This window comes from Dromiciops gliroides, chromosome 6, assembly GCF_019393635.1.
Source record: "Dromiciops gliroides isolate mDroGli1 chromosome 6, mDroGli1.pri, whole genome shotgun sequence".
Classification (NCBI taxonomy): Eukaryota; Metazoa; Chordata; class Mammalia; order Microbiotheria; family Microbiotheriidae; genus Dromiciops; species Dromiciops gliroides.
Window position 1 is genome coordinate 215,695,073 of NC_057866.1, and position 23,505 is coordinate 215,718,577.

The window sequence follows — 23,505 nt, forward strand, 5'->3', positions numbered from 1 at the left end:
TGTTCTCAAAGTTCATATAATCACACTGCTTTTACAATTCTTCGTGAAGTTCTCTTCTGCAAGTGACTCTATGATCCATTAATTCAGGAAGTAAATAATCCCTGAGGAAGCAGACATTATAAAGGACTAGACTGAAGGATAATCAGTAGTACTATTTTTCTATAAAGACCCATTTATTAATCCCTTGAATTCCTAATTATTCCAATGAGGTCCAAGTTCATAAACAAACAATAGAAAAGATATTTCATTAACATAAAGTCAGGAGGCCACAGTAAGACATTTTATTATCAGAGTTTATTATTGTACATAGCAGATATCATGCCACTATCAGAATAATATCCAGGTTTTTTATTAAAAAAAACTTAAGAGAAAAAAATGTTTCCAGTGATTTTCATTCAATGTGAATGACAAGAATATTACAGCTATAAACATTGAAATAACTATTTCATTTCTTCCTGAGGAAGTTTCATATTTTAAGCAATGAAAAAGGGGATTCTGTACAAAGCTAGTTTACAAATCACTTCATCTCATCCTTTTCTAATGTGTATTTAAGTCATTTCAGAATGATATATCCAGCTGCTATATGTAAGGTTTAAAGTATGCATGTCTTTCAGGGACTCTATTTTGTCCAAGTCATACTGAACAGTCTAAGCCTTTCTTATTTTTTTCTGTTTTTAATAGCATATTTCATGTGCATTTAAATGGATTCATCCTGATTTTTTTGCTGTTGTTGATTATAAGCTTCCCTATTATTTCCATAAGACAGTCATAAAGTATTGTCAAAGGGTGGTCATTTGAGTAAATTCATCCTACCTAGGCAAGATTAGAATACTGTAAACTATTTGGTTTGTTTGGGTCTCTTCATATTGCCCAGTATAGAAGGGACTATTCACAAGACCAGTCCTGCTTTAATTTGCATGTGAGTTTCCATTTCAGACCTGGACAAGTTCACCCTTCCATAGGCTACATGGTCATCCCCTCCTCCCAGGGCCTCGCCATATTGAAGTAGGACTTACTATCGACTCCCAATTTGTACTAGCTGTACTGTGGCTCCAAAATTCAGGCTCAAGAGGTCAACTATCCTTTGCCTCCTCGGTAGTGAGGATTACCAGTGTGTACTACCCTGCTTGGTGGCCGCTTTGTTCATAACACTTTTTAAAAATGCACACATGTAACACTTTTTAAAGTTGTGAGCCTAGAGAGGAGAGTTTGAATGTTATATAAATGAATTATGTTTGATTATTTTATTGGAAAGCTAGATCTTAAACAGAGATCCGAATTCACTAAATAGCCTGAGAGCATATTCTATGTATGTACATATCTATGCATGTGTGTATGTATGTATATGTATATTATGTATTCCATTTTAGGCAACCTCATCAGTAAGTCACTGATAGTTTCTTACATTCAAGGAAAAACATTTAATAACTAACTGCCTGGAACATATGAGACCACAGCTACTTCAAAGAAAGTAACATTCAGTATTACAGCCAGAATCATAGTCTGTGAAATTTTGGGTTTTTTTGGTTTTTTGTTTTTTGTTTTGATTTGTTTTTTGTTTGTTTTGGCAGGGCAATGAAGGTTAAGTGACTTGTCCAGGATCACACAGCTAGTAAGTGTCAAGTGTCTGAGGCTGGATTTTGAACTCAGGTCCTCCTGAATCCAGGGCTGGTGCTCTGTCCACTGCGCCACCTAGCTGCCCCCAGTCTCTGAAATTTTGAACAAAATGAATAACAAGTATTTTTCTATTAAGGGTTTGGATAATGGTCAATGCACATTATTTTTTATTTTCTGCCCAATTCCTTGTGTTGATGCTTTCAGCATAACAGATTGAGACAACTGTTATAGCATGTGAATGTTTCATGCTATCCAAAGCATATTATTAACATCTTATTATAATCTCTGAGGCAGAAGACATTTTTATTAGGACAACATAAATACAAGGATCCCACAATCTACCTACTAATTAGAAAATAACTAACTAGATCTATAATCACATATTATATAGGTGATGAAATCATTAGGTGCTTTCTCTGAGCTGCCTCATTTATCAAAGCTTTTGATTCATTTATGTTACAAGTCAATAAGAAGGACAAATAATGAATGAATTCTTAATCAATATTCTTCTTACTTAATAAACAACATTTTCACTTTTTTTTGGATATTTATATTGGGGCTGAAAACTCCCAAAAGCAATCCAGATCAGAAATTCCTTTACAATTTATAGTCTGACAGAGTTCCCTGGGAGCACTAAGAGATTATGTGTTTGTGTGTGTGTGTGTGTGTGTGTGTGTGTGTGTTCATACAGCTAGTATGAGTCAGACAGAGGGAGGAATAAAGAGCCCAGCTCTTATTGACTCCAAGACTCATCCAATAAACAACGCTATCTCTCCTTTTGATCTCTGAAATTTATAAATAGCTGGTATGATGTGATTAAATCAGTTTGTATTGCTTGATATGTTTGTTATCATAGGCCTAAAATTGTTTTTTTAAAATATTATTAATCTAATTTGCATGTTACCCACTCTTCTCACTTTGTCTTTACCATATATGTTTATATGCCATATATATATGATGCAATAAAATGATTAAAACTAGGTAATAAAAATGACATCTTGTTGATTTCTTGTCTGATATTTAATTGGTCATCTGTACAATTAAAAATATAGTTTAACTCCATTGGGTTAGATTGTCTTTTATGTAACTTTCAAAAGAATAAGCCAAAATCTTGGCAAAAGTTTCTTTTTTCCCTTGCCTTGTATTAAAAATATTATCACACATTTCACACTATTCATGTGCATTTACTATCTGGATTTTTTCACCTTGAAATCTCCAAAAGTGTTTTCAGTTTATAATTTTCATTTAAACAGCTAAAAGTTATTTCTTTGTAGGGAAATATCCCTATCTTTGGCTCTAATAGGTTTGGTAATGGAGGATATAAACAAGTATGAAAGTATTTATCAGTATGGTGGTAGAGATGACATATATTTTAGATGTGATCTATGAGATGAGAAGTGTTAAGCAAATGAAGACCATCTGAGTAGGATTTGCAGTTCACAGCACTCTGGGGATATGAATATTGCTGTGATACAGTATATAGTTACAGAAGTTCAGCCCTGTTTCGAAGAATCATTCAACTTTGAATAACCACTTAGTGGGCTTGTTACAATCAACTATTCATTGATACTATTCTACTGTCTTTTTAGTGCAAAAATTACAAATGTATAAAATAGGTGAGTTAAAACTGACCAGATTAAACCAAGATTGAATCAAGTATATAGCACTTGCTTTCTTTTCTTCTTTCCTTCCTTCCTTCTTTTCCTTCATTTTCCTTCCTTCATTTTCCTTCCTTCCTTCCTTCCTTCCTTCCTTCCTTTTCTTTATATCTTTCTCTCTTTTGCTGTAGCATTTAGCTTTGTGATGCAGATAAGACAATATGGTTAATCTCTCCATTCCTATATACAGCACAAATCAACATTCTCAACTCTTTCAAGACATATCACTGGGTTCAAAATTTGGCCAGTATTTATGAAAGGTGGTAGTTATTTGCCATTCTTGCTCTATGGTGTGAAGTTTCTTTCTCTCCTTTTTTTTGTAAGACACTTTATCATCAAATAGTAAGAAAAGAGTGAGCAAGCAAACAATGGGTTAAAAAATCTACAAGACACAATACTTTTAGTTGATATATAAAAGTGTAAATAGTTAATAGGAAATTGGACCATTTTGCAGCTTTGCTTTGAATGTTTATATCAGTTGTTACTGACTTCCACATGAATATACAGTAGTCTACAACAATTCCACAGGCCCAGACATGGTGTAGAAGAAAGGCTATAGGCCTCAAGAGTTGGGACAGACACATACATTTCATAGTCCACATGCCAGCACATGGAAAGAAGAACTTTATTCTTTCTTCTCTTGTGAAGAGGTATATTTTACAACAGCCTTTTGGTAGCTTCTGGAGACTTTAGCAAAGCTGAATGATGCATGGGAGCAATATTCTCAGTGGGGTGTTCTCTTGATGCTATCTCACTTTCTGTAACTCCTGTCTTAGCCAAGCTGGCAATGGCTGTCCCAGTTTGTGTAATAACTTGGATAGTTCCACATTGTGATCACGATAGTAGCTTGAAAGAAATGTTCTACACTGGGGTTGAAGGAAGAGAGAACTACATCAAAAATACATACAAAAGATAATTCATTTAATTCCCTCTAAGACTTACTCAGATCCCTCATCAAGCTAAGGCAGAGTCTGTTTAATGTTATCCCCTTATTTCCCTAGAACCAAGAACCTATGTACTAGGTTACAGGGAAATAAGTACCTAGTAGATACATATTAAATAGACATTGATTAATTCAAGTATGGTGGTTACCTTAGGTCTTGAAAGTAATAACAATGTAAATAACTAGCATTTTCATTAATGTTAATACTGTAGGGGCCAAATTTAATATGGGGAGAGTTAATTGGGTGGCTAGCCATAATATTGGGATTCAGAAAATAATGAGGGACCTCTAGGTCCAAAGCTTCCCGCCCCCTGACCACAACTGCCTTTTTAGTTATTTCTTCCAGGCCAATAAGAAAGGAGCTTAACAGCCTCTTCTCCACAAACAAATCAGGTTTTATTAAAAGACAAGGACAAGGGAATAGGGAAAGAGGAAAATGGATAATCTTCCTGCATCTAGCAAAGGCTGTCTCAAACTCACCACCAGGGGTCTATAATTTCTATGGCAGCCAGTCTCCAGTCCATGATGAAAGCTCCTTCAAGACCAGAGAGGAAACTAATTCCTGTCGGGATCCCTTTTTCTACCTTTTTCTTCCTCCTCCAAAAGGGGAGGTCCTTCAAGTTGGGTGGCTGAGACTGGTCCTCTGTTGATGATGCAGTCCACAGCCTCTGAGGACACACCTTCTCAGGGATAGTCAAGTTAGACTAGGTTTAACAGGGCAGGCCAGGTGTGGCTCAAAATCTAATCACCTTGGGGGCAGCTAGGTGGCGCAGTGGATAAAGCATGGCCCTGGAGTCAGAAGGACCTGGGTTCAAATCCGACCTCAGATACTTAACACTTACCAGCTGTGTGACCCTGGGCAAGTCACTTAACCCCAATTGCCTCACTTAAAAAAAAAAATCTAATCACCTTAAGTGGGTACTTAGTAGTTTCTCACCCAATTCAAACACAACTAAATCAATCAAGTCAGATCCCTGGGCATCTGCCAAATTCCCTTATTTTACCACAATACTCACCATGTGCTAGGCACTGTTCTAAGTACTGCTTACAAATATAATCTCATTTGGTCCTCACAACTCTGAGATGTAGGTGCTATTATCCCTGTTTTACAAATGAGGAAACTGAGGGAACCAAAGTAAGTGACCTATTTTGATAAACAATTTAGCAAATATTTCTCTTCAATCCCCAGGCCTAAGTATTTCCTTTGTATGGGAACTTTTTCTTTTGGTAAGGTCGTATTTATGGCCTTCGTCAATGCCTAGCATGTGAACAATTGATATACTTAATATAAAATATATTTAATTGAAATGTAAGCTATTATTAGTAAGTGGAATAGAAATTAATGTTTTATATCTCGTATGGCTGTAATCACTTACTTTGGTTCTCATCTGTGCTTTTTGTTGTTGTTGTTGTTTGTTTGTTTTTTGCAGGCAATGAAGGTTAAGTGACTTGCCCAAGGTCACACAGCTAGTAAGTATCAAGTGTCTGAGACCACATTTGAACTCAGGTCCTCCTGAATCCAAGGTTGGTGCTTTATCCACTGTGAGACCTAGCTGCCCCTCATCTATGTTCTTTAAAGCTGATTCAATTAAATAAAAATGTAATAAGGATCTACTATGTTTTAAACACCATGGCTATAGAAGTTCTGTGACTCCAAATATTAGATCCTGTCTGGGAAGAATTTCCATGTGGTCAGCGAGTAGGTAAGTCCACTTTATGTTCTCCAGTATCCCTTTTCTATATGCTATGAGAGAACTGAGTTCTATAAAGCTTATGCCAGAGGTAAGGCTAAGAAGAGGGTATTTGGAGTTTTGCTGAAGTGATAGCACATTCACATTGTGTGCTAATGTTCTTCTGCCAGACATGAATAGAAAGAAGCATATCCTACAGTATATTACAAGTATTTTAAATTTCCATAAAATAAAGAAAATTATTTTTAAAATTAATGATATTTACATTTTCCTATAAGCACCAAAGAAATATATTTTTCATATATAAAAACACATGCATATATGTTGCTATATAAACTCACATGTGGAACTCATATATACATATATATGTTTATATGTATTTCATTGGTATAAGGATGGAATGAATTCTTACTGAGAAAGCCCCTCTAGCAATGGAGATGTATAACTACTCTGTAACTTAATCATATTGGACAGTTGGCTGGGGTACCAAGAAGCTAAGTGATTTAAGTGAGGTTAAGGATATGCCATAGATGGAATTAAACCCAGGTCATCCTTTTTTTTTTTTTTTTTGAAAGGCAATGAGGGTTAAATGACTTGACCAGGGTCACACAGCTAGTAAGTGTCAAGTGTCTGAGGCAGGATTTGAACTCAGGTCCTCGTGAATCCAGGGCCAGTGCTTTATCCACTGTACCACCTAGCTGCCCCGTGTCATCCTTTTAAAAAATCACAACGTGGTCAAATTTGTGTATATGGACTATGCTGATTATTTCTACTGCTTTTCATGAAAGAGAACTGGCAAAAAGAAGTGCTAAAACGCTCGGCAATAAAATGAATGTAAATCTTATTGTTTGTTGTTGTTGAACCAGCCAACCTGCAGATATAAGATGACTCTGTCTCATTATTGAGGGGTTTTCATGTTGGCAGGTACACAGCTACAGGCTCAACAACTTCACCAAAACATAATGATTTCCCTCAATTTTCCTTAGTCCCTAAATGACTTGATGGTAAGATTGTTATATGGGATATTAATAGATTTTTCAGCTCTTTTTGACCTGATATGAGCATTCTTTTGAGTATCCTAGCAGTAATGTTTGCGATTTTCGACCAGGCAGCAAAGAGAACTGAAAAAACTCATTTGGTTCTCATGGTGATGGCATTTCTCTTCAAACAATGCCCTTCCTCTTTGGTTTCAGCTAATTACTTTAAGTGTTAAATTTTAGTTGAAAAACATGTGTTTTTGTTTGTTCGTTTTTGTTTTGTTTTGTTTTGTTTTAGGAAAGGATTTCGGGGTTAACGGAGAATCAAATCTCCTGCTGATCCAACAGGGCAAATTCTCTGGTTTCCTTATCTTTTCTCAATGATGTGGAACAGAAGAATGCCCAAATTAAACAACCAGTGGGGGCTGGCATCCAAACACCAGTCATTACAAATCATTTTCACTTTGACAAAGGCAGAATACTATTTTAAGTCTTTTTTCTGTTATATGGCTGGGGTGGGGGAAGTAGGGAAGAGGGGGAAGGCCATGATGATGAGTCACCTTACCTCAGAATCCATTGGCGGGTATTTCCTTCCTTTGCTCTTCCCAAGACATTTAGTTTTACCTTCTTCCAATAACTGACACCAAAAACCTTTGTGAGAATCAAATCTGAAACAGAAGAACATCATCATCCTCAGCTTGCAGCACGTGGTTTAGGGGGGAAAAAAGGATGTATCTGTATTCTGGATTTCACTGGTTACTGAGGTTGGAAAGAAGTGGAAAGTGTGCTCTGATCACAAAGCACTGCTCTGGTTCCAGTAACTTACTTACTAGTTGTTCAAGTCTGCAATCAAATTATTTAACTTACTTACTTACTTACTTACTTACTTATTTACTTATTTACTTATTTACTTATTTACTTATTTACTTATTTACTTATTTACTTATTTATTTATTTATTTATTTATTTATTTATTTACTTACTTACTTACTTACTTACTTACTTACTTACTTACTTACTTACTTATTTAGTTATTTAGTTACTTATTTAGTTAGTTAATTAATTAATTAATTATCTAAGCTTCCTCAACTGCAAAAGAGGTTTAAAAATGCTTGAACTTGTTTATCTCATGGGAGTACAATGAAGAAAATATTTTGTAAGTCCTAGATAGAGTCCTGGAGTTGGAATTCATGAAGACTTGGGTCTGCTTCAGACATTCACAGTGTGGCCCTGGGAAAGTCATGATGCCTCTTTCAGTCTCCATTTGCTCATCTATGAAAATGGAATTATAATAACCCCTACCCCAGAATATTGCTGTGAAGAACAAATGGAGTGATAAAGCAAAGTGCTTAATAAACTTTAAATCACTATGTAAAATTTAGTTATTATTGTTATTGGCTGACTGGATGCAAACCCATCAAGTTCAAGAGCTAGGAACAAAGGGTAGAAAAAATCGCTTCTAGTATATGGAAAGTGAGGTGAGCTTCTAATGGGTGACAAAATGCTTTTAGCAGTTACTTTCACTGTCTTAAGTTTAATGTAATTTGTTTTTTCCTTCTGTCCTAAAGGTCTCTCTCTCCCCAAAGGTAAATAGTTTCTGTCACTTTGAAAAGACCATTAGTAACAAAGTAATAATGTCCAGAGATAAGGCTGTTATATTTTAAATAATTCCATTAAAAACAAATATTAATGGAATATCTGATATATGTAAGACATTCTATTAAGTTCTGGAATAACAGAAAAAAAATTAAGAAGTAAATTTCACTTTCTGAATGGAGTCCTAAGAGGAAAAAAAATAACATAACCACATTTTTGTCTCCATGCTGCATTAGGTATCAGGTAGCATAAAAAAATTAATTGTACCTTATTCAACCCCCCTGCCATAATTAGCATCAAAAAGTTGGCATGCTTTCTTCTTATTTATCCCTTTATTCAATTAAATGAGTCTTGTAGATGTATGATGGAAGAACTGTTAATTCAGAAAAAGGTTCTAAAATAGAATGAAATAATATCCAAGGCACAAGGCTGAAGCTAACAGGAACTAATAAAATGCTGTTTTGGGAAGAGGGCTGTTGATTCAATAATTTTCCTTATAATTTTGTTAGCTAACTTCCAAATTGAATGCTGACATATGTCAGATATACACATGATGAAAAACTCAGAACTGAGTTCAGTGAGTTGATTCTATAATAAACCTCACTGAAGAATTCCCCATAGAAACACAACACATGGCATTAAGAAGCATGAAGGAATAGAATATGACACTTTCCCTGTACTCTGATGCCATAGACATATCTGAAATATTGTGAAAAGTTCCAGGGAACATAGTTTAAAAGACATTGAGCAGCTGGAGAGTGTCCAGAGAAGGCTAAAAGGATGGTGAAAAGCCTCACTAAGGCCATGTCATGTGAGCATTAGTTGAACAATTGTGGGTGGAGGGGCAGCTAGGAGGCTCAGGGGATGATGCACCAGCCCTGGATTCAGAAGGACCTGAATTCAAACCTGGCTTCAGACACTTGACACTTACTAGCTGTGTGACCTTAGGCAAGTCACTTAACCCTCATTGCCCCACCAAAAAAAAAAAAAAAAAAGGAAAAAAGGAAAGGAAAAAAAAGAAAAATTGTGGGTATGTAGGTCAAAGAAAAGATGTGATTTCTGTATTCAAGAATTTGATGAGATGTCATTTGTAGGAGACAGTTCTTTTTGCCTCCATAGAGTAAAAGTAAGATCAATGGGCAATACTTTTAAAGGGGTGAATTGAGGCCTGGTGTCAGGAAAACTTCCTAGCAATAAGGGCTATCTACAAGAGGAATGGGCTACCATAAGAAGTCTTGGGGTCTCATTCCTTGGAGGTACCAAGCTGAGGTCGAAAAGCCACTAGTTAGCTATCTTGTAGTATGGATTCCTTTTGTGGATGGGTTAACCAAGATGGCCACCGAAGGACTTTTCATTCCAAATTCTTCTGCATAGCCCATAGTTTCAGTGAACTCCAAAAGCCCCTCCACGATGAAAAGGTAGTGTTCCAGAAGGGCAATAAAGTCAGCTAGCCTGAACTAAATGACCTTTGACTTCCCTGCCAGCTCTAGATCTATGATTACATCACCCCTTACAAGCAGCAAGCACTTGGTAAGTGTCCTGGAAAGTACCATATATTCAGAGCTAATATGGAACTTAGAAGTTATCTAATCCAACTGAATTGTTTCCTCAGGGCTGGCCATTACATATATTATATATGTGTGTGTGTGTGTGTGTGTATAAATATAAATCTATATCTATATATATATGTAATCCCTGCTCCTTCTAATATATGAATAAAACAATTGAGTGGATTTGATTTTAGTTTAATTCTTTTTGAGAATTTTAGCAACAGACTTTTATCTATCTTTCTATCTATCTATCTATCTATCTATCTATCTATCTATCTATCTATCTATCTATCTAATGTCATAAGTAACCGTGATAAAAACTAATAGTTATATAGTACTTTAAGGTTTGAAAAACACTTTACACATAGCTCATTTTTCATCACAACCATCCTGGTAGTGTATTATCTGCATTTTACAGATAAGGAAACTGAAGCAGGACTAAGAAGAAGTGATATATTATAGACCAAGACATTAATGGAACTTGCATGACTTCATTCTCCCACATTTACATACCACCAGTTTACCTTAGTTAAGTGACTTGTTCAGGGTCACATAGCTATAGAGTGTCTGAATCTAGATTTGAACTCAGGTCTTCCTGACTCCTGGTCCAGTATGCTATCATTACCTAGATGCCTTATTTGATAAATCAAAGTTGAAAGTCTAAGAACTAAAACACACTTTAACCCTTACAGATACTAACAATCACTTAATCAATCAACCAATTAATTTTAAGACTATCTCTCCCTATCTTGCCACAGTATCATTCTGATTGGCATGGGATCTTTGACTTTCTCTATTTCTGACGTGGGACAGTTCACTCCTAGTGGCCTCTACATCTTGGGAGCTCACCATACTAGGGGTGACCTTCCCTAATCAGCACAGCCCACTGCAGCCTGGAACTCTAAGCTCAAGAACTTTGCCATTCTCAGCCTACCTGTTTGGCCAATATTTCAAGGAGGGAGGGGTAGAAGTTAAATGAAATAAAAGACTGGAAGAGGTGAAAGAGAAGAGCATAATAAATTTCAGGCATGGATGAAGACCAGAGCAATGCATGGAGATAGGTGATGGAGCACTGCAGTATGTGTGAGGAAGAGCAAGAAGGTCAGTTTGACTGGACCATAGAATGTAGGAAGAGGAGTAACATATACTGAGGCAGAAAAATAGGTTAACACAGGGATCCAGTATTAAAGCTTCTAGAACCATATGATTTCAGACCAGAATGGCCCTTGTGGAGACAATTTTTCTGCTTTAGATGTGCTAAAGATATCCTAGTACTGGATAGCAAATTCTGGTGCAAAATCTGGCTGGGGCTAAAGCTGAATATAGAATGTTGTTGTTGTTTGGTTGTGCCAGACCCTTTGTAACACCATTTGGGCTTTTCTTGGCAAAGACACTGAAGTGATTTTCCATTTCCTTCCCCAGCTCATTTTGCACATGAGGAAACTGAGGCAAACAGGATTAAGTGATTTACCCAGGGTCACACAGCTAGTGTCTGAGGACAAATTTAAAATAAGGTCTTCCTGACTCCAGGCCTGGCACTATATGCACTGTGCTACTCATCTGCCTGAATATTGAATATACTGTAGTAACGATTGTTTCTGCCAGTACTACTCACAAAAGGAGACCTTCTGAGTCCTGTCTCCTGGAAGCGCAGACAATGCTGCACTACTGAATTGATCTCCTTGGAAAGGATATATTGGGGGCAAAGACATTAATGAAGCCAGGATGCATTAAGTTAACTTTCCCACAGCACCAGTCACTGTTGTAAACCAAGACTGAGGAGCAAACCTGGGGTAGTTTGAGTTAATTTTTGCCCCTAGGTGACTGATCTAGGGTCCCTCTGTGAGTTCTTTGGACAAGGAGGAAATATAAATAGTTTTAGGAAGGAACTTCCTGAAACTCCAGGGAACTCCCTTACCAAATGCTTTTATTGGCTTTTACCTTCCTATAGAATGCTTTACAGCCCCTGGTAGATTGCTTTTGGTCAAAGCTCTTTCAGTGCTTTTATTGAAGGAATTATTATCTGAACCCTCAAGTTCTGAGGGATACCATTACCAGACTTGGAACCAAGACCTAGGTACAACAGAAGGGTACATACTTAAACAAATTTCTACTTGTATGACAAAGATTTTTGCATCATAAGTCGCAGTTTCTAGCTTAAAGTTGTGGCAATAACATTTTTTATATGTACATGATTTCTTTCTCCTTCTCAACATTGCCTCACTTCTTTTTTTCATGTTCCCATTTTTGGTACAGATCAAAGTTTCATCAATTGTTCTGACCTCTTTAGAAGCAGCCTGGAATTTGAGAGGCAGTCACTGACTCTGGGTCAATATCAAGTCAATAATGTTAGCAGAAATCCTTGAATTCACGGTAGCAGAGACCTGTAATACCTCAAGGCCTAGCAATTCTACCTCAAATGTCAGAAGGAGACTAGCTTTTCATCAAAGAAATAATAATTCAAAGGCACTTTGAGTTCAATTCTCAAGGTGAGGAAAAATTCCAAACAATGGAGAAAAGACTCCACAAATTAAATTATCTTGCTTTCCCCACCTCCAAAAAAGGGGCACATGAGAAAGCATCAGAAGTTACTAATCAATATACTAAATTTCTCTTATAAATCCTTAATCCTTTACTTTTGACAATAGGACAAATAAGTGATACTGAATCTATATATTAGGTCCTGAATCTATATATTAGGTGTGTATGGCATTATCTTAAATAAGTGATACTGAATCTATATATTAGGTCCTGAATCTATATATTAGGTGTGTATGGCATTATCTTAAGTATGGATTTCTGTACTGACAGCCACTCTATACATTTCCAAAGACATTAGAGAATAAGATAATCAAGGGAAGCTACCTACCAAAGGGAAGGGCAAGAATCAGACAAAGTGGAAGGCGGCACACTGAGATGAAGGGAGAGCAATTCTGACCAAAGGCAATAACACTAACCACCTCAGCAATCTACAAGATGGGACCCGCTCTCCATGTCTAAGGTACATTGGCCTGATCCATGATTGACAAAGCAATATAAAAGAGAGAACCAAATGGAGTTGTATTTATCTTTACCAGCAGGGTGGACATTTCAGACACACCTACTGAAGAGGAAGCTGTGCTTTCTCTCTGTGTAGGCATTCCAGCACTATTCAACCCACTGAGTACCAGGCAGTTTGAAAAATCACATAATGGGCATTTCCAGCGGGGCATATCCCAACTGCAGAGTGACATACTGTTTCTTGTATAGAGCAAGTAGCTTTGATCTTTATTCTCTTAAGTTTATGTTGCCTTTTCTTGGCAAAAAAGATGAATGAAAAATAGACTCTTGAGGCAGTTACAGAGAAGACAAATGCATGGTGTGTAGGTCAAGAATTTTGTTCTAAAAAAGTAGATTATCTTTATAGAATCCACAGCTCCAACTTACTGTTTTGTTATATGGTGTCTAAAAAAAAAAAACTAAGACCAAACAATAGCCAACTTGAAAGCACTAAATGGAGACTTTTCCTTTCCATTAAAAAAGAAAAGTAAAAGCTTCTTTTCTTAAGATTCTTGGAAAGTCAAAATGAAGACTCGAATTTCCAATTTCAAACAAAAACCACTTATTTTTTGTTTTGTTTTGTTTTGTTTTGTTTTGTTTTGTTCTTAGGCCAAGTGAATGTTAAATACTTAAAGGTGTGTGCCTGAGTCAGTGCCAAGGCTAAAAACACTGGCAGTGGTCTACAAGCTTACAGAAACCAGAGGTCAAAGGATCATTAAATCAAAAGGAGGGTCAAGAATAGAATTTAACTTTCCAGGGTCTCAGGTCTCTTAATCCACTGAACTTCAATGCATCTCTTACATGTGCCTTCATGTGTGAATCATACAAAGAAGAAGTTGTATGTTTCACGTGCTATTCTGACCCACTGCTTACCACAGAAGACTTTGAAAGTCAAAATAAAAAAACAACTTTTTTCCCCCATCTACTTTCCAAGTTGATCTAAGAAAAATGCTACTGTGAAGGTGATATGATCAATTCATACACAGTATTGAATACCGGAAAACTTTCATATCAAGAAATAAGATAGAAATATCTAATAGTCTGCCTTTTCCAATTTATTTTAAAGCCTGGTTCATAACTTTGTCAGAAAATGACAAATTATCTTATGAGTCAGATCCCTGGGTTATAGAGCTGGAAACCCGCCTTTTGGTTCAGGGTCAGGAAACGGAGAAATGAGAAGAAAATAACTTCACACATCTATTTATATTACTTTTCCTTTTGACCTCCACAGAAGCCACTAAGGAGCTTCAACATTGGAGACATGTGCATATGTCCTTTAAAGGGGTTTTTGTTTGTTTGTTTTGTTTTGTTGGTGGAGTAAGATCAACTGAACAGCTTAAACATTTATACTCAAAATTTGATATCTTTCTAAAATGATCAACATGTTGACACAATAATGGAGGAACTGCGCTCTACCAGTATTGACACCGTCAATGCAGAAAATTCCCTATTACCTCTAGGATCAAATAGAAAATCATCTTCTGGCATTTAAAGCTCTCCATAATCTGGCCTCTTCCTTTCTTTCTTGTGCTTTACTCCTCTCCATACACCCTGTCATCCAGCTATATCAGCCTACTTGGTTGGTATTCCTCACATCATGGAGTGTCATCCTTCTACTCTGTGAATTTGCATTGTCTGTTCTCCATGCCTGGAATGTTCTGCCTTCTCACACATGACTCCTCACTTCATAAATCTGCTCAAATCCTACCTTCTCTAAGAGGCTTCTCCCCCATCCCTTTACCCCTACACAGTCTCTTCCCTCTGAGATTACCTTCCAGTTATACTTTATCTTAGCTCCTTGAGGGAAGGTATTGTGGATTTTGGTTTCAACCTTTCTCTGTATCCACAGAACTGGGCACAGAGCCTGGCACAGAGTAAACACTTAATAAATACTTGTTGCCTGACAAAGGAAACCAGAAGACTCAAAGAACGCGGTGTTAAGAAGGAAGAATGGCTCTCACACATTCTCCTTCAGGAAGCGAATAAATGTTATGACAGAACTATTTTCATTTAGTACACAAGGAAAATAAGCAACCTGATGCTATGGCATGGTTGTTCATCTTGCCCTGTAATACCTTGTGTGAGTAAAAACAAAGAACACCAGCAAGATAATTGCCTGGCATCTGTTGCAAACATAGCAAAGTGAGGCTACAGAGAAGAGGTCACAATTCTTATTAGCTTTGTGATGCTGGGCAAGTTATTTAACATCTGTATGCCTTAGGGAAAGATTGCTTTAGCATTTTTTATAAGAATTCCAAATTTCCAAGAATTTCCAAATTCTACCTGCTTTTTTTGTTGCCAATTCATTGGAAATTGTTTTGTGTTCTTTTCAGACATTAGTACTGAGGTGGGAGGAGAAAGATCCTGTATTTTTTACATTTCTATAGTGACCTTCATAAGAAATGATGCAGCATCTTCAGTTTTGGAAAAATTTCTTTTACTCTTGTTTTCCCAAAATGAATTCAATTTTTAGTTGTAATAAATTTCATTATATACACTTGTATATAATGCACCTCAAAATGAAATGATTGTTGAGTAGGTTTGGAAATATTTCTCACTCTTTAAAGACTTTCACTTTAATAGAATTCATTGTAACAAGCTTTGATATGAGTTAAAAATTATATAACTTAATAACATTGTATTATAATTATAATAATACTTATAATATTATGTTTTATTATTATTCCCATTTTCTAGATATGGAAACTGAGGCATATATAGGTTAAGCAACTTGCTTAGGGTCACAGAGCTAGTAATATCTGAGAATAGATTTGAAAATTGGTTGTCCTGTTGTTCTGAATGAAGACAGCAGTTGCTTTTATATAAAAAATATTCAACATGTATTTATTTTCTATTCATTGAAAGGTTTTTTTGGGGGTGAACAACCATGTCTCATTTGAAGTTTGACAATGTCACTTCTGTTTTCAAAAACCTTTAGTGACTCTTGATTGCCTCTGGGATAAATGCAAACCTAATGTTTTTCTGGACTTATTTGTTATTACTCTCCTTCACATACTATGCCTTCCTGCCAAACTGCCCTACTAAATTTTACATAAGTCTAACATTTCATATCCTATGTCTCTATTTTTATACTGCTTGCCCTTCTCCCCTGTAATTCACTGCTCCCTTAGCTCTATCTTAGAATTGTTTGATCGATGCAAGGGAAATTTACACAAAACAATTTTCTGATTCTGAAAGTTTTTAGGAATTTCTCCTTCCTAAAATTATTGTGTGTGTGTCTAGACATACTTGGTTTTTTTCTTTCTTTGTTTTTGTTTTTGGTTTTTTGGGTTTTTTTTGGGGGGGTGAGGCAATTGGGGTTAAGTGACTTGCCCAGGGTTATACAACTAGTTAAGTGTCAAGTGTCTGAGGCCGCATTTGAACTCAGGTCCTCCTGAATCCAGGCCCAGTGCTCTATCCACTGTGCCACTTAGCTGCCCCAACATACTTGTTTTTTTAATCCTCACAGTAGAATAATAGATCCCTGAGGGTAAGGACTATACCATTTTTGTCTTTCTATCCCCAGTAGTCCTTTGCACAAAGAATGTGCATAACAAGCATTTTCTTAATTGAGAGAAATCAGGTAGGACCCCCATTTTGGAGACAAAGAAAGTATAATAATATTGTCGTAAAGTTTCTTACTAATCACTTATGATAGAACATTATAGAAAAATGAAACATATTTTTGGCCTTTCCAAGAAGCATACTTTAGTATCGAATCTAGACATATCACAACTGTTACAGATTATTTTTTAATTTAAATTGTTGGGTTTTTATAGTGCCTACTATGTGTACATCATATATAGAAATAAACATATGGTGTATTACTCAGAATTCATGGTTTGTTTTAGGTTTCATTTTTATTTTCTCTTCCTGTTTTTGCCCTCCTTGGACAATGATAGTTTCCCCAGTCTATATCTGTAATGGAGTGGGATAGAAAATCATTCACTTACCACTTACTACATGTAAATCACTATGTTGCTTGGGGGGATACAAACAGAAAATCGAGCTTCAAGGAATTCCCATTCTAATTGGGGTAGACAACACATTAAAAAGGGCTTATGTCCCTGTTCAGGTCACAGCAAATGGAAAGTGCAGGTAGTAGGTATATAGGCCGGGAAAGACAGAGGCAGTTTAAAATAATTATAGGGAGAGTTAGGAATAATAACCCAGGACTTCTGAAGTCCAATTCACTATTAAATTCACTATTAAAACCTACTGCCCACTCTTCCCTAAATGGTTATTGACATGCAAAAATAATATAATAACTAGCCCTTATAGAGCACCTACTATGTGCTAATTGTGTTCCAGGCACTGTGACATAAGCACTTTACAAATATCTCACTTGATCCTCACAACAACAGTTAGGAGGAAGGTGCTACTGTTATCCCCATTCTACAGTTGATGAACCTGAGGTTGAGTGATTTGTTCAAGGTCTCACAGATGATAAACATTTAAGGACAGTTTTTAATTTAGATTGTCTTGATTCCAGACCTAGTGCTCTATCCATTGTACCAACTAATCATTACTATGGAAGGAAATGATTAGCTCTTTACCAGTAGCACCAAATTATAATTCCTTCCAAATCAGTTCACTGCTAAAAATGAAGCAAGCTAATTAACAAATGATACTTACGTTAAAGCTTCAGAATAATTATAATGAGAAGAGACTCCCAGGAACTTTTGTACATCATCCATCACAGTGGCTGGGTCAGTTCTTAATTGCTGCCCATCAATAATTAGCAACTGAATGGGGGAGGGGGAGGGAAGAGAACAAAACAAAAGAAAATATACAATCCATTTTAAAACCATCTGCTACTTGAGTTTAAAAATGAGAAAATGTCTTACATGGCAAATTAATTTCTATTAAGCAAAGAGACATAGTCCAATGAGGATCTATATGTTTGTCTGCAAGATCAGCCTTACTTGCTATCTTTATTTATGACTGATTTTAACATCAGAATCACAAAAAGTCAGTGTTGGAAGGAGCCTAAGAGATAATTGAATCCAATGGTTGGATATCTTCTTACATTAGGACATCTCTGACAAATAGCAATCCTGACTTTGCTAGATGCTTTCCAATGACTGAGAAAGCCACAAGTCCATTGCATTTTGGTAAAGTCTCACTGCAAGAAAGTAATTCCTTATGTGGATCCTGAATCTGCTTTTCTTCACCTTCCACTATCTTACTATTTCTATCCTCTGGGGACATCTGGAATTTAGACCCTGTTTCACTTGTCAGGACATCAAGTACTTTAAGACAAAGATAATGTCTCCTGTAACTCCAAGAATTATCTTTTTCAGGCTAAACTCCCCCAATCGCTTCAAGCACTTTTCAAATGTCCCTGTCCCTTTTGTTGAATCATTTTTCAGTCCTTTTTTCAGTGTCTGACTCTTTGTTTGGGGATTTCTTGACAAAGATCTTAGAGTAGTTTGCCATTTCCTTCTCCAGGTTATTTTATAGATGAGGAAACCAGGACAGACAGGATTAAATGACTTCCCCAGGGTCACCCAGTTAGCAAGTATCTAAGGCCAGATTTGAACTCAGGAAAATGAATCTTTCTCACTCTAGGCCCAACACTGTGCTACCTAGAAGCCCTAGTTTCCTAAAAATCTTGTTCATTTTTCACTGGACTAACTACAATTTGTCAATTTATTTCTAAATTGTAGCACTCAGAATTGAACTCTGGATGTGTTCTGCTTAGGGGAAAATAAAGCAGACTAATGACCTCTCTCAACTCTGGATATTATGCAGCCTAAGTTCGTTTTAGGTCTGGGGGATGATATGTCTTGCCTCCCCCCACTTTAAAAATTCATATAGTTTTTTAGTACACTGAACTCTTAAACCTTTAAAAAGTATATATATATACTTTTATATATATATATATATAAACATATACACACATACATCCACACATGTGTGTGTCCATATGTGTATCATCAACATCATCACCTTTGTTTCTAAATATATCCCTTTTTTTTTCCTACCCAATGAGTCATTTCTTGTAACAAAGAAGGAAAAATCAAAACCAAAACCAAAAACTAACCATGTAATATACCATACGTTTATGTGGGATTTCTATACATGATATATACATAGTATTAAGTTAAGAGAGAGAAAATATTAAACAAACCTACCAATGTATCATCTGAGTCTGACAGTCTATACAATATTCCATACCCACAGTCCCCCACTTTTTCAGAGAAAAGAGGGAGCTTCATTTTCTCAATTCTTTTCTAGGGCTAAGTTTGATCATAATAATTTCACAACCTTCAGTTTCTAAACTGCCCAAATCTAAATGTAGTCAAAGTGCACACTGTAATATTTAATTGTCATTTCAGAAATATTTTATTATCTTGCAAGTACTATAAACACTAAGCACAAAGAGAAAAATTGAAGGCCTATGAATTTAGAAATGTGGAGAAAACAATGCATGTGAAAATTAGTGTGTAAATATGTTTATATTTATATATAAATATAGTGGTGTGTGAATTTTTTGGAACATGCAATAATTTTTATTTGGCTTTATTTTATGACACTAATGAAAGGATGTGTATGTGTGTGTGTTGTATAAACATGCTTCCATTTTTTACTAGATTGCCTCAAAATATCTGACCTTGTTTCAAAGAATATGCATTGAAATGGTTTCCATATTTTCAGTTAGTTCTCTGTTAGTTCAGTACTGAATTTCATCCCATAGACATTTTATTGTTTTTGTGTGTGTGTGCCTTTAATTTTGTGCCTTTGAAGAATGGATATTACTCCCGAGGAAACACGTAAAAGTTGTAGTTCTTAAAGATAATACTTCAAAGACTGACAGAGGTGTTGTAGTGGCTGTAGGTATGTCCTAAAGTATTTCAAGGATCATTCAAGCCCACAGTGAAGCAATATAAGTCTTACAGAAGCAAAAAGTACAATTGAAAATGAATGAAAAATGTAAAATGCTGACAAAATATTACTGCAAAAAAAGCTTAATGAATCTTCAGAAAACAAGTAAAGACATTCAGAGGACCTGGCAGTTGGAGATGTTATAGTTTACCCTACAGTGTGATACAGAGGTGTTGTAGGTGGAGAACAGCATACAGAGCAGTAAAAAACAAAGAAACAAACAAAAAAAAAACAGAAAAAAATTACTAAACATTGCAATGAAGGAAAAACAATAAATACTTGTTATGGACATGACAATACAAATTCTGGAGTACTGTTGATTGGGAAAAGGTATTTTTTATTGATGAAACTCACTCTTCAAGATTATACCAAAACTATTGTCATATAGAGTTTTGATGAGTCTATAAAATCTGGGCATTTTTATCAGACTGTAAATCAACTATCCTCAAAAATATTCGGGACATTTCTTTCTATCAGTGGGCTGTAAAATTTTATACTCATTGAAAAAATGATGAACTCTGATAGACACTATTCCAGAATTACAGAAATTTTCAGGGGCTACTAAAATAAGGCTTTGCACCATGGCACACAAAACAAAATTTATCCATGAGATTGAAATAAATAATGCCTTGGTGGGGCACCTAGGTGGTGTAGTGGATAAAGCACTGGCCCTGGATTCAGGACGACCTGAGTTCAAATCTGGCCTCAGACACTTAACACTAGCTGTGTGACCTTGGGCAGGTCACTCAACCCTCATTGTCCCACAAAAAAAAAAAAGGAATAATGCCTTAGTAACTAGCCTAAATTAAACCTCATTGAAAACTTATAGGTATAGGCTATGATCAAAGCTTAACTTGGATAAATTAACTATTTGTCAGAGACATACTTAAAATATCTGATATAAAAAATGTAGTTTCATAAGGAAGGGTTAAAACACATGTTAAAATCTTGTGAATTAAATGCCAAATTGTGTAAAATAAGTGATTACAGCAAAAGGAATATATATTGCATATTAGAGTCTTTAAAAGCTATAAAAACTAGGTTTAATAATGTGTCAAAGAATTTAATTATTTTACTTTGTCCCAAGTAATTTGTACGATACTGTGTATGAATGTTGCACATATGTATGTAGGCATGCATGCAGGCATACCTATAACTCAAACATACATGTTTGTATGTCTGCATATACACATGTATGAGTGTGTTCACACGTATACATGTATGTGTCTATACACATTCCCACATGTCGTGTATTCATTCTTATAGTAGCAGTCTAGAAAAGAACACTATGGAAATGAATGATATATTTAAGACAGAAGTTCTTAACCTTTTTGTATAGCATGGCCCCCTTTGCCAGTTTAGTGAAACTGATAGACTCCTTCTCAGAATAGTGTTTTTAAATGCATAAAATAAAATATATAGGATTACAAATGAGACTGATTGTATCAAAATTGTTATTTGGAACACTGGAAAAATAAAAGCAAGCATGAACATTTTCCCATATACTTCCTTCTTTTGGACCAAGAACCAAAGCTATAAACTAAATTATATTTTAATATACTGACGATGTGTCAACATACCTGAAATGGAGGAAAATAAGTTAGCCATCTTTCTATATGGGTAGAATACCAGCCAGGTACCAGGCATCTCTTCTGGAGCACTTTCAGCTCTGAGGGAGCTCGGGGCCCAGCTGTGATCACCTGGTAGAAGCTGAATTTCAGAGCTGCAGGATCTTCATGTGATCGCTGATGCTACAGTGGGAAATGGGACATGAAAGCTATCTCAATCTCAGTCACAAGCCAGGACAAGCACATCTCTGGGAGAAAATCAAAAGTTGAAACCAAAGACCCTTTGCTCTGGAAAAGACTTATTTGTTTTGCAATTAACAAAGGCTGAGAGTACCCTGCTGGGAATATTTCCTCAGGAAAAATGGCTTCAAAGCCATGCCACAGGCATGTAGACTTGTCTGTGAATGGGTTGAATTTCTGTTGATAGGATTCTTTAAGTGATGTTATTTGAGAAGGATTTTAAAAAAGAAAATTATATTTCCCCAGGAAATGAATTCAAAAAGACTCATTGCTTTTTAAGTTCCTCAGTTTGCTTTGTAGTAGACTCAGATCATTTGCATCATATACCAAGCATGAAAGGAAGCATGACATAATTGATAGAGGGCTGGCTGCAAAGCCAAGAAAACCTGGATTTAAATTCTTGATGTGATGCACGCATACTGACAGTGAGACCCTAGACAAGTCAGTTAGCCTCCCATTGCCTATAGCCTAGGCAACTCTCTCAGACTATAGCATGGCTAAGACTTTTGTACCCCCAGCACTTAGCACAGTGCTTGGCACATAATAAATGTTTACTGAATTGACTTGAAGAGGAGTTACTGACATGCATTGGTAGAAGGAGTTTCTTCCCCTGGGAGTTCCCTATATGAATGCAACCAAAGGACCAATCCTTATTCTCCATACATTCTATCTGTATCATGATACACTAGCAGGCTTTTTAAATAAAAACTTTTGAAAACACTAAATCTACTGTCTCAGAAATCTCCAGGACTTTTTTCCCTCATCTAGCCTATGAGGCTTACAAATTAAATCTCTCTAACGGTAAGGCATTTTGTGAATTTGACACTTTAATGCATCTATAATCTCTTCAATGTGGATACTCTCTTAAGAGAACACTAGTCCTGCCTGACACTTGTTAGTTATTTGACCATGGACATGGGAGTTTGCTTTTCTGGGCCTTAGGTTCTTTATCTGAAAAGTGGAGATAATAATACTTCCTCTACTATACAGATATCACAGGACTGGGTGAGTCTGCACTCTAGGGCATAAAAAAGTGCTTTACAAATATAAACTATTACTATTCCTTTGGCCTGCCTTGTACCACTGTAGTGTGGTTTGGTTATTTATAATATTTAAAAGAGCTTATTATTTTCAAATCCTGATGGCTCATTTTTCAGTCAACTGTTAATTATTCATAACTCAATGATTTAGAGACTTACATTTTCTTCTCTCTCATTATTTGCCTTGTGGTCATTTAAATGCTCATTACTACTTTAATCAGAATCTGAGAGTGTAGGAAAGAGGGCTGAGACTCCAATCGGTCAACTTTGCTATTTGTCAACTATTCTGGTTTGGAAAAATGTTGTCAGGTTAGCCTTTAACTAATGAACAATATGAGGTCTTGAATTTTTCTATGACTTTCCAATTTTATACAGTATCTCCATTTCCTATTACCACTGAAAATGAAGAGCTATCTGGAGGTTTTCTCCCAATATTATAGAATGCTGATTACATCTGGGTTGCCTAGCCAAGGCTGGGAAGGATAGTGATATGTCAAATACATTTTTTTTATCATAAGGTAGGTATTTCTCATCACAAAAATGAGGACTTTAGAGATGCTGACCTCACAAAATGGATTCATATTTTATTTAAGTTGCTTTTCAATTTACTTTTTCATGTACCTATTATGATATCTTGGGGTTTTTCTTTAACTTGTTTACTAACCAAGTACCATACATTTAAGGAGGGTCCATTAAGT

At 35.9% G+C, this 23,505-nt stretch overlaps 1 protein-coding gene across 3 annotated transcripts in view; it reads right to left on the bottom strand.

Annotated features, from left to right (window-relative positions):
- Positions 1-266: 266 nt before the first annotated feature.
- The window catches only part of LOC122731518 (bifunctional heparan sulfate N-deacetylase/N-sulfotransferase 3), a 230,118-nt gene continuing 206,879 nt past the window's right edge, over positions 267-23,505 (bottom strand). For all 3 annotated transcript variants that reach the window (XM_043971676.1, XM_043971674.1, XM_043971675.1), the window contains exons 11-14: positions 21,540-21,710; positions 17,707-17,816; positions 7,452-7,554; positions 267-4,141 (exon numbers count right to left, since the gene is read on the bottom strand). In XM_043971676.1, coding sequence (XP_043827611.1) covers positions 4,022-4,141; positions 7,452-7,554; positions 17,707-17,816; positions 21,540-21,710 — 504 coding nt within the window. In that variant the 3' untranslated portion in view covers positions 267-4,021. The remainder of the gene's footprint in view (positions 4,142-7,451; positions 7,555-17,706; positions 17,817-21,539; positions 21,711-23,505) is intronic.